This window comes from Haliotis rufescens, unplaced genomic scaffold, assembly GCF_023055435.1.
Source record: "Haliotis rufescens isolate VD_foot unplaced genomic scaffold, xgHalRufe1.0.p SCAF_60, whole genome shotgun sequence".
NCBI lineage: Eukaryota > Metazoa > Mollusca > Gastropoda > Lepetellida > Haliotidae > Haliotis > Haliotis rufescens.
In genome coordinates this window covers 1,521,865-1,533,743 of record NW_025964335.1, presented here as the reverse complement: position 1 = coordinate 1,533,743, position 11,879 = coordinate 1,521,865, and the positions used below count along the sequence as shown (strand labels likewise).

The 11,879-nt window shown below is 44.7% G+C and overlaps 1 protein-coding gene across 1 annotated transcript; it reads right to left on the bottom strand.

The window, feature by feature from the left end:
• Positions 1-68: 68 nt before the first annotated feature.
• Positions 69-1,697, bottom strand: LOC124140803 (platelet binding protein GspB-like). The gene is made up of 2 exons (XM_048386766.1): positions 1,169-1,697; positions 69-1,075 (listed from the first exon to the last, which is right to left on the bottom strand). Exons 1-2 carry the CDS (start codon positions 1,695-1,697, stop codon positions 69-71), a joined length of 1,536 nt encoding a protein of 511 aa, XP_048242723.1.
• Between the last annotated feature and the right edge of the window lie 10,182 nt (positions 1,698-11,879).

The following is an 11,879-nucleotide window of genomic DNA, read 5'->3' as shown; positions in this document are numbered from 1 at the left end:
TATTCCTGAAGAATATTGTACATGGTACTTACTGGTTGTATAAAACTGCCAAATAAACAGTTCTTATTTTACATCCGCGCCATTTGTTGTAATTCATGGGATATAGGGTGTCTGTCTGTCTGGCTGGCTTGCTGTCTGGCTGACTTGCTGTCTGGCTGGCTTGCTGTCTTGCTGGCTTGCTGTCTGGCTGACTTGCTGTCTGGCTGACTTGCTGTCTGGCTGACTTGCTGGCTTGCTGTCTTGCTGGCTTGCTGTCTGGCTGGCTTGCTGTCTGGCTGACTTGCTGTCTGGCTGACTTGCTGGCTTGCTGTCTTGCTGGCTTGCTGTCTGGCTGGCTTGCTGTCTGGCTGACTTGCTGTCTGGCTGACTTGCTGGCTTGCTGTCTGGCTGACTTGCTGTCTGGCTGACTTGCTGGCTTGCTGTCTGGCTGACTTGCTGTCTGGCTGACTTGCTGGCTTGCTGACTTGCTGGCTTGCTGTCTGGCTGGCTTGCTGTCTGGCTGACTTGATGTCTGGCTGACTTGCTGGCTTGATGTCTGGCTGACTTGCTGTCTGGCTGACTTGCTGGCTTGCTGACTTGCTGGCTTGCTGTCTGGCTGGCTTGCTGTCTGGCTGGCTTGCTGTCTGGCTGACTTGCTGTCTGGCTGACTTGCTGTCTGGCTGACTTGCTGGCTTGCTGACTTGCTGGCTTGCTGACTTGCTGTCTGGCTGGCTTGCTGTCTGGCTGACTTGCTGACTTGCTGGCTTGCTGTCTGGCTGACTTGCTGTCTGGCTGGCTTGCTGTCTGGCTGACTTGCTGTCTGGCTGACTTGCTGTCTGGCTGACTTGCTGTCTGGCTGACTTGCTGGCTTGCTGACTTGCTGGCTTGCTGTCTGGCTGGCTTGCTGTCTGGCTGACTTGCTGTCTTGCTGTCTGGCTGGCTTGCTGGCTTGCTGTCTGGCTGGCTTGCTGTCTGGCTGACTTGCTGGCTTGCTGACTTGCTGGCTTGCTGTCTGGCTGGCTTGCTGTCTGGCTGACTTGCTGTCTGGCTGACTTGCTGTCTGGCTGACTTGCTGGCTTGCTGACTTGCTGGCTTGCTGACTTGCTGGCTTGCTGACTTGCTGTCTTGCTGTCTGGCTGGCTTGCTGTCTGGCTGACTTGCTGGCTTGCTGACTTGCTGGCTTGCTGACTTGCTGGCTTGCTGACTTGCTGTCTGGCTGGCTTGCTGTCTGGCTGACTTGCTGGCTTGCTGGCTTGCTGTCTGGCTGGCTTGCTGACTTGCTGTCTTGCTGTCTGGCTGTCTTGCTGTCTGGCTGACTTGCTGGCTTGCTGACTTGCTGTCTGGCTGACTTGCTGGCTTGCTGCCTTGCTGTCTTGCTGTCTGGCTGACTTGCTGGCTTGCTGACTTGCTGTCTGGCTGGCTTGCTGACTTGCTGTCTTGCTGGCTTGCTGGCTTGCTGTCTGGCTGGCTTGCTGTCTAGCTGACTTGCTGGCTTGCTGGCTGGCTGACTTGCTGGCTTGCTGGCTTGCTGTCTGGCTGACTTGCTGTCTGGCTGGCTTGCTGTCTGACTGTCTGGCTGGCTTGCTGGCTTGCTGTCTGGCTGGCTTGCTGTCTAGCTGACTTGCTGGCTTGCTGGCTTGCTGACTTGCTGTCTGGCTTGCTTGCTGGCTTGCGGGGACGTGGCTAATAATGTCGGTTTTATCCTGCTGAGTTATCATGCTGCAGTTTAACACGGATACCCAACTCAGACACAGTATACTGATTCCGAGTCGACCCGTCCTTGTTTTAGCCCCTTAATGCTGAGCCAGACAGGATGACAAGTACTATATTTTAACGTCTTTTGGTTTGACACTGACGGGCATCGAACCACCGACTTTCCGCTCTCCGGGCAGACGCTCTACCCACTAGATCACGGAGGCGGCCAAGGACATCAGGTACACATACGGTGGACTGGCAGGATGTAATTGAGTGTGTGCGCGCAGCCTAATTATTTTTACCAAAGCTCTTTACAGTTACGACAGAATTGGTCATTAAAAACATCACAGAAGTTTCCGATTGTCTGACAGTGTAATTAGTAAAAGGCCTAGGGAGAGGTATAACTGCGGGAGTTGTCTCCCTGCAATATTGCCGCCCAGTAGGTACGTCTCGTGCTTGATTCAGTTGAGTATGATTTCAGACTTTGGTTATTTTTGTCGCCTATTTTACAAATCTCCCCATTTTCTACCCCAGCGTGTGACAAAAGAGTGGCTGTCGTGGCCCGTGTGGTATTGATAGTATTGATGTAAAATCATTGGCCGCCGGTCATAGGTCATCATTATTGCTGTAAGAATATGATGTCATAATATGACGTCATACACGAGACGTGTGGCCGCCATGTTGGAAGGCAAAAGCAGTGTAGAGCCTCCGCCCGGAGAGCGGAAGGTCCGTGGTTCGATTCCCAGCCGCGTCATACCAAAAGACGTTAAAATATGGTACTTGTTGTTACCCTGTCTGGCGCTCAGCATTACGGGGCTCAAACAAGGACTGGTCGGCTCGGAGTCAGTATACTGTGTCTGAGTGGGGTATTCATGTTAAACTGCGGCATGGTATCTCAGTTTGCAGTAGTACAAGCAGCCACACAAACACACACACGTACATGCACGTCGCTATATAAGTGCAATACTCTTGGACCTGACGTTAAACTCCATTTCACCTCACCTCACCTTATTCCATATCAACATGACATTCTGGCGACGAGGATACTGCTGAAGTATTTGAAACTGCTACAGATCTCCCATCTTTCTCAGGTTTTGATGTGCATGCGGATGCAAAAGCAGGAACGCGCTGGACGAAATGCCTGTCTCGATTTGAACATATCTTGATGCGTTCGACATTGCTGATGATTCCTGAGAACGTGCGTTGGTGCAGCATTATGCTGGACCAAATGTGGATGAAATATTTGACACATTAAAAGGGACAGGTAATGGTGACGATTATGAAACTGCCAAGACCAAACTGACTGAATATTTCACGCCGGTTGTCAATACTGCCGTGAACTTTAAAATTTTTCGAAATGCAAAACTGGAGAGAACATTGATGCAGATTCCACACGTCTTCGGCAGCTTGCGAAACATGTGACTTTATTAACGTTGGTGGGGAAATTGCTGCACAAAGGGTTCTCAGTTGCTTAATGTATAGATTAAGGAGAAGGGCTCTCATACAAAACCTGGTTTTGAAAGACTTACTTAGTGAAGGGAAATCTCTTGAATTACATGAATTTCAGGCTTCTGATGTGGAAATGTCTGTAAATATTGTCTCCCGTGGGAGAAGTAGAAACAGACATCAGGAACAACGTGGTCGTGGTTCACAGAGATTCAATCATCGCAGTCAGTCAAGAAACAGATGCAACAGACATTCAAGTCAACCACAAGACTGTCGCCACCCACAGACAATCACAAGACTATCATCACCCACAGACAATCACAGGACTATCCGCGCCACCCACAGACAATCACAAGGCTATCATCAACCACAGACAATCACAAGACTATCCGCGCCACCCACAGACAATCACAAGGCTATCATCACCCACAGACAATCACAAGACTATCCGCGCCACCCACAGACAATCACAAGACTATCATCACCCACAGACAATCACAAGGCTATCATCACCCACAGACAATCACAAGACTATCATCACCCACAGACAATCACAAGACTATCATCACCCACAGACAATCACAAGACTATCATCACCCACAGACAATTACAAGACTATCATCACCCACAGACAATCACAAGACTATCATCACCCACAGACAATCACAAGACTATCATCGCCCACAGACAATCACAAGACTATCGCCACCCACAGACAATCACAAGACTATCGCCACCCACAGACAATCACAACACTATCATCACCCACAGACAATCACAAGACTATCATCACCCACAGACAATCACAAGTGTCACGAAATCAACGACAGTCACAGAATCAACACAAAGTGGACAATCCATGTTATTGTTGCGGCTTTCAAAACCCCCATGATGGTAAATGTCCGGCAAGAGGTAAGAAATCTAGTGAATCTGGAATTCTAAATCATCTCTCATGTGTGTGTCGTTCACGTTTCAATTAAACCTCAAAGGCGAGACCAAGTACAGTTTGTTGATAGTAATTTTACGAATGCTTCGCAGATGATACAGAAAAGAACATTATTCAGTTTCCGTTGTTGTTGAACACGGAGTCAGTTGAGCTACAGATTATACAACCACTACCAGGCCTGTGAAACCTGTTGACCTGGAAAAGCAACCCCTGTCATTACTGACTCTGGAGTATCATGTGACGTCATGGATCAAAAAGCTTAGGATGTGCTCAAGCGAGATGGATGTGCTTTAGGAACACTAACTGATACCAAACGCAAATTGCACTGGTATTGGTCGGACACATCTTTGTCAGTAATTGGTGTTGTTACACTAACAGGCATACATGGTGATGTACAAACTGAGTGTGAATTTCATGTCATTCGAGGGAGATCAGGAAATCTTCTTAGCTTTTAATCAGCATAAAGTTTGGAACTCTTGAAAATTGCAAGACATAGTACATCAACAGACATGGCAGATGAATTCCCCAAATTATTCCATGGCATTTGCAAGGTCAAGAAAGAACAAGTCAAACACGTTGATAAATATTCAACCAAGTGAGACAATCACATCGCACAATTCCTTTTTAAATGCGAAAGGATATTGAGTGTAACGGTTCTTGATTTGGTGGTTTTAGCTAATTCCACGTATCTGGTTGATGTTCAATGCTCTTCGTGATGTAACCATGAGACGCAACACTTCATTATTTTTTAGGTTTATTACTGAGACCCGTCACCGTTGGCCACGTAAAAAACATTGTTAGGATTCAGACAAGCATAACACATCGTCGCAAACATACACATTCACTTGACAAGTTCAATGTGTAACGCAATCGTTTTCGCAAATCCCGCACATTTCACCGCATCTCATTTTTCAAATCATAACATGTGCTCTTCCCCACTTCCGTCCAAAGGGACGTAACTCGTCCTCGCATACCGCTAATAATAAAATACGCATTGCTATTTCGTAACACTTAAATATAAATCAACCATTAAATCTCCAACATTACATTGAGAATGAACAGCAACGTTTGTAAGAGCTTGATATTATAGAAAAGGTTGACAGTCCAACTTCGTGGGTCAGCCCAGTTCTAGGAGCACCCAAGAAACCGTAAGGCGTGAGACTGTGTTGACATGAGAGAGGCAAGCGTCACAATCTGAAGTGAGAGAAATATCACACCGACCATAGATGATCTGATTTCTGACTTAAATGGTTCCATGTGTCTAGCCAGATAGACCTGAATGCTACTTATCACCAGCTAGAGCTGCAGTCAGGTAGCAGATATATGACTACTTTCAGGACTCAAGTTAGACTCCGACGTTACAAATATCTGTCTTTTAGAATCAACACGGCCTCAGAAATATTTGAGAATGTGATAGATGAAATCATGCAACATATTCCTGGAAGTCGGAATATCTCTGATGCTATTATTGTCCATGGTAAAACAGAGAAACAGCATGATGACACCCTGTGGAAAGTTCCCCAGAGACTTGAAGAAAATGGCGTCACTCTGAAATCAAAATGTGAGTCGGAGATCACAGTTATTGGTCATGCATTCAGAACGAATGGCATGTCTTCATATCCTGAAAAGATAAAGTCAAGCATCAATACACCAGCACTATCAACACAGGATGAAGTCAAGTCCTTGCTTGATATGGCACAGTATGTGGCTAGATTCATCACTGACCATGCCATAATCACTGAACACCTGCGAAAGTTAACACTTCAAGATGCAACATGGAATGGACGACACCTGAAATCCAAGCATTCACGCATCTTAAAGAAACTTGAATTATTTGTTGACGCCAGTCCTGAAGGTAAAGTCGCCATATTCACACAAGAAAGGAAGGTTCTCAGATAGGCCTGTCGTGCTCTATCTGACGCCGAGACCAGGTTTTCACAAACTGAACGCGAGGAGTTGGCAGTTGTATGGGCTGCAGTGAGTGAGTTGGGTTTAACGCCGCTTTTAACATTATTCCAGTAATATCACGGCGTGTCAGCTTAATGTGGGAGGAAAGCCCGAAGTGATGCAGGTCTCAGACGTTGACCACTTCGGAGAAACCCACGAGCACGGGTATGGTGCTGACAAACCTAGAAACATAATCGGGGCGAACCGGGATTCGAACCCACAATCATAGGTTTCTGGCGTGTCAAAGGGACGCAACTCTGCACAGCGAATCGCGGCGCCTTAGACGACTGGGCCACCCGTGCCCCCTATGGGCTGCAGTGCAGTTTCACCTGTAAACATATGGTGAAAACAAGATAATCACTGATCACAAACCTTTGATGGGCGTCATGAAGAGTCGAAAGCCTGCATCTGTAAGAATAGAGCATAGGAGAATACGCCTGACTTCATACAAGTAGGGGCGGTCGGGTAGCCTAGTGGTTAAAGCGTTCGCTCGTCGCGCCGAAGTCCTGGATACGATTCCCGACTTGGGTACAATGTGTGAAGCCCATTTCTGGTGTCCCCCGCCATGATATTGCTGGAATATTGCTAAAGGCGGCGTAAAACCATACTCACTCACCCACTAACAATATACAAGTAGGAACTAGTCCGGCAAAGTTGAAAACAACCCTGCAGACTACATGAGTAGACAACCCTAGAATATTGGTGAGGAATACATCATCTATGTGTGCATGAATGGAGTACTAAAGGCTCTAACATTTGCGGAAATTCAACAAGCAACAAGAGCAGATTCCACACTGCAATCTGTGATATCAGCAATTGAATCAGGAAGTTGGGACAGTGTGGTTTGAAGCAGTTTGTTAACCCGAAAGAAGAATTGGCGGTGTACAATAGTGTGGTAGTCATCGAATCGTTATTCCAGAATCACCCAGAGATCAAGCAGTTGATGTTGCACACCTCGGACACCAAGGACTAAGAGACTAATTCACGAGTCTTGTTTTCTGGCATTAATCAGTTCGTACAAGACAAAATCAAGTGTTGCATTCCCTATTAAGCAGAAATTACGGACTGTTTCACAGTCTAGGTTAGAGGAAAAACTACGGGTAACTGTCTGTATGCAAATATCTGTTTACTATGGAACAGCGAACTCGCCTCTGAAGTGTTTTACACCCCAGGTAGAGTTAATGTCAGTTGCAATTCACATTGACACACCCCCACCCCCACCCCCACCCCCACCCCCACCCCCACCCCGCAATGATGGTTTTCAGGCCCTCATCGTCAACTTTGATGAAGAGGGAAGGCGTTTCGGGCTCTTCAGCGTTGCTGGGAAGAACGCTAAGGTTTTGGCCATAAATCTCAACATGAGAAATTACGTCCGCTTCACTCGGTTCAATCGGCTGGTCCACTTTGAAGCCTATCAATCGTAATGTTCACTTTGAGAATGTAATATTTTTTTTAAATATTATACCTGTGAGGAAGCTTTGGGGTTTGACATGGATGATGACATAGTGAATGAATTTCTGAATGATGATGTCAAGTATTTAATGCTGTCTGTCAAGTCTATGTTAACATTAGGAGAATTGACGTTCATTTCATGAATATTATCTTCATGATGTAACAGCGTTAATCTGTAAACAGATTGTCAATTAATTAATACGTCTGCAAATATAAACAATATTACATTTTCTAAGTCTATTTTACGATTGATAGGTTTCTGGACCAGGAGACGTTAAAAGATGGTACTTGTTGTTACCCTGTCTGGCGCTCGGCATTAAGGGGCTAAAACAAGGACGGGTCGGCTCGGTGTCAGTAAACTGTGTCTCAATGGGGTATTCATGTTATCTCAGTGAGCTAGCACTATAAATCGGCATCAGTCCGGACTAGTACAAGCAGCCACACACACACACACACACACACACACACACACACACACACACATGCACGTCGCTATATAAGTGCAATAATCTTGGGCGCGACGTTAACACCACATTTCACCTCACCTTCTGGACCAGGCGAGTGAAGCGGACATAAACTCTGATGTTGACATTCACTGCCACTACATACAAACAGTACACGAACGTTGCAGCACTACATCCAAACAGTACACGAACGTTGCAGCACTACATCCAAACAGTACACGAACGTTGCAGCACTACATACAAACAGTACACGAACGTTGCGGCACTACTTACAAATAGTTGAGGCACTTGGAAGGCTTCAACACTACTTACACATTAAAAGCGAACATTGGCATTTAGGCAGCAGAACAAGTTACTGAGAACGAAAATGTCTGGCCTCCAAAAGTAAAATGTCGGGAATGGATACCACAGTCACACGGTAACAGCAAAGGTGCGCGCTAACTCATCTAATATGACAACTTTGAATACTTGCCCAATACGTATTACCTTGCTAAGCGTTGGAACATGGAATATTCGGTTGAGCGTTATATAGCTGTTAGTATCTGAATAAGGTCGCTGACCAGTGTGATGTGCTGACTCTAACAGAACCATGGCTTACAGAGAACGCTGCAACCTACCTGGACAAGATGAGAGCCAAGTTTGACTCTGTTGGACTACGATCTGGACAGCATGGATATAGAGGTGAATGTGGAGTAGCTATTCATGTGAAACATTCTCCGAGTAGCTATGTACACGTTCGTCACACTACGTGTGATGACGTGATAGCTGTGACTTTTTCTCGACAACAATGTGTAGACCTCTCTATAGTTTGTGCTTTACACCCGTCAACAAATCACAATATCAGCGAATATGCAGAATGCTTGAACAGCGTATCCGAAACTGTAGACGAGCTAAGTAGCAACAGTGTTACTATCCTGTGTGGTGACTTTAATATTGACATCTACAATAATAAACTTTCACGTAGATCGCAACTACTGATCAAAGTTATTTCAGGAGAAGTATGCTTGCTTCTTACTTGTGTGGTACTACAGAAGGACAACTCGTCACGTGGGGAATGAAGACAAAAAAACAACACTCACTCTTAGACTGCTTGCTTCTTACTCGTGTGTTACTACAGAAGGACAACTCGTCACGTGGGGAATGAAGACAAAAAAAACAACACTCACTCTTAGACTGCTTGCTTCTTACTCGTGTGTTACTACAGAAGGACAACTCGTCACGTGGGGAATGAAGACAAAAAAACAACACTCACTCTTAGACTGCTTGCTTCTTACTCGTGTGTTACTACAGAAGGACAACTCGTCACGTGGGGAATGAAGACAAAAAAACAACACTCACTCTTAGACTGCTTGCTTCTTTCTTGTGTGGTACTACAGAAGGACAACTCGTCACGTGGGGAATCAAAACAAAAAAACAACACTCACTCTGACCACTGTCCGGTGATACTAACATTTCCTGGCGACATTTTCCTTACTGGGGATAAACAGTGGCATCTACAATTGGTGAAGTGGTCGAAAGTTCAACTCAAACTGCATGAAACAGAAATAGACTTTGTTATTAGGTTCAACCATGCCTAACCCTACATGTGAAATAAAAGACATTATAGAATCTTACATGGACAACTTCACATCTTTCCGCGGCTATCAGGACAATTTAGACATTATTTGAAGCCATACTGAAAAGGTTCAAATCTGGATTTTTACAATTTACAAATGAGAGAAGCAAAGATATTATGGAAAACAAAAGTAAACCAAGAATTAGCAGTGATAACACATGCAGATCTTACAAACAGGCAGCATGTGAATTCAGACGCCAAAAACGCAAGGCAGAGAGACAATGGAACAGAGTAATATGGGGTCTTTTTCCAAAGGGACGTCAAAGGGGATTTAAAAAAGAACATGGAGCTATAACCGCTATTCACAAATTGAAGGAAGTGATCTCATACTATTTAGAGATGGAAGCTAGTGTAGAGCTGGGGGTCTAAATAAACGGACCAGTATTCACATGTAGCGTTGTGTTGTTCTTCCAGTGAGTGAGTGAGTGAGTATGGTTTTACGCCGCTTTTAGCAATAATCCAGCAATATCACGGCAGGGGACACCAGAAATGGGCTTCACACATTGTACCAATGTCGGGAATCGAACCCGGGTCTTCGGCGTGACGAGCGAACGCTTTAACCACTAGGCTCCCCGACCGCCCCCTTGTTCTTCCAAGCACCCTCTATGCTTGTGAACTATGGACAAACATGTCATCAAAAGAACTCCGTGAATTAAAACTCCCGCAACGCTACTTTGCCAGATCAAAAAATCCTCTACTGATGTAACAACTCAAACTCTCTGGACAATGGAAGTAGTGATTGAAAAGGCTAAAGCTGTCGACGTACCCTGATGGCATGGGTCGTTACTTATAAAATCCACCACTGGTCAAATACGTAACATATGAAATATAGACCCGTGAGTGAGTGAGTGAGTGAGTTTAACGTCGCATCGGCATTATTTCAACCATATAGCGACGAGACCAAGTTTAATATGTTAACAATTGAGTTAGACCCGTGAAGATCCCGGGGAAGAAAAGGTCTTCAGCAACCCATGCTTGCCGTAACACGCGAGTAACGGGATCGGGTGGTCAGTCTCGCTGACATGGCTGATGCATGTCTTCGTATCCCAATTGCGGGAATCGATGTTCATGATGTCAATCACTGTATTGTGTGGTCCAGACTAAATTGTTTACAGACCGCCGTCATATAGCTGGAATATTGCTCGATGCTCATGATGTAAGTCAATGGATTGATTATTTACAGACCGCCGTCATATAGCTGGAATATTGCTCGATGCTCATGATGTAAGTCAGTGGATTGATTATTTACAGACCGCCGTCATATAGCTGGAATATTGCTCGATGCTCATGATGTAAGTCAATGGATTGATTATTTACAGACCGCCGTCATATAGCTGGAATATTGCTCGATGCTCATGATGTAAGTCAATGGATTGATTATTTACAGACCGCCGTCATATAGCTGGAATATTGCTCGATGCTCATGATGTAAGTCAATGGATTGATTATTTACAGACCGCCGTCATATAGCTGGAATATTGCTGGGTGCGGTGTTAAACAACAAACAAACAAACAAACAAACAAACTCGCCAAGATCTGAAATGTTGTCATATGATACATGAAAGACAAATCCACGCAGAATTTGGAATATGTTCGAACTTTACAATATGAAGAGCAGCCCAATATATGCTTTGGTTAACTGGTTCAAACTCGATTATTTACGGACCTCCGTCATAGAACTGGAATACTGCCGAGTATGGCGTTAAACAACAAACAGACAGACAATATCTTGAAATAGAAGATTGTACAGACAACGAATTCAGAGTTGTGACACTACATGGTGGCATTACGTATTTTGTAGAGGAGGTAACACCAGACACATGGGCTCAATTCATAAACATAGCCAGCAAAGATATAGGCTCATAGGCTCACATACCCGACTATATACATACAGCAAACTACGGTTATAACGAACTCAAAGGGACCACTAATTTTGGTTCGTTATAACCGTAGTCCGTTATAAGCATATATACAGCATATATACAACAAATGGCCGGGACTAAAAATAAGTTCGTTATATCGGTCAGTTCGTTATAAGCGTGTTCGTTATAACCGTAGTTTAATGTATGTGTTCAAACGCATGCACATACTGATTAATTTATTTCCATTTTGTACTTTTCGATACAAATGGATGTATTCATTCATACATACATTGCAGCACTACATACAAATAAACAGTGAACATTGCAGCACTACATACAAATAGTACACGATTATTGCAGCACTACATACAAACGTTACATGAACATTGCAGCACTACATACAAATAGTACACTAACAGTGCATTACTACATACAAACATTACATTAACAGTGCAGCACTACATACAAACATT

Excerpts from the sequence above, each read along its gene's own strand:
- LOC124140803 (XM_048386766.1), bottom strand. The coding sequence starts at position 1,697 with ATGATAACTCAGCAGGATAAAACCGACATTATTAGCCACGTCCCCGCA. Across the intron at positions 1,076-1,168 it reads GCAAGTCAGCAAGCCAGCAA|CAAGCCAGCAAGTCAGCAAG; the intron begins GTCAGCAAGCCA and ends CCAGCAAGTCAG.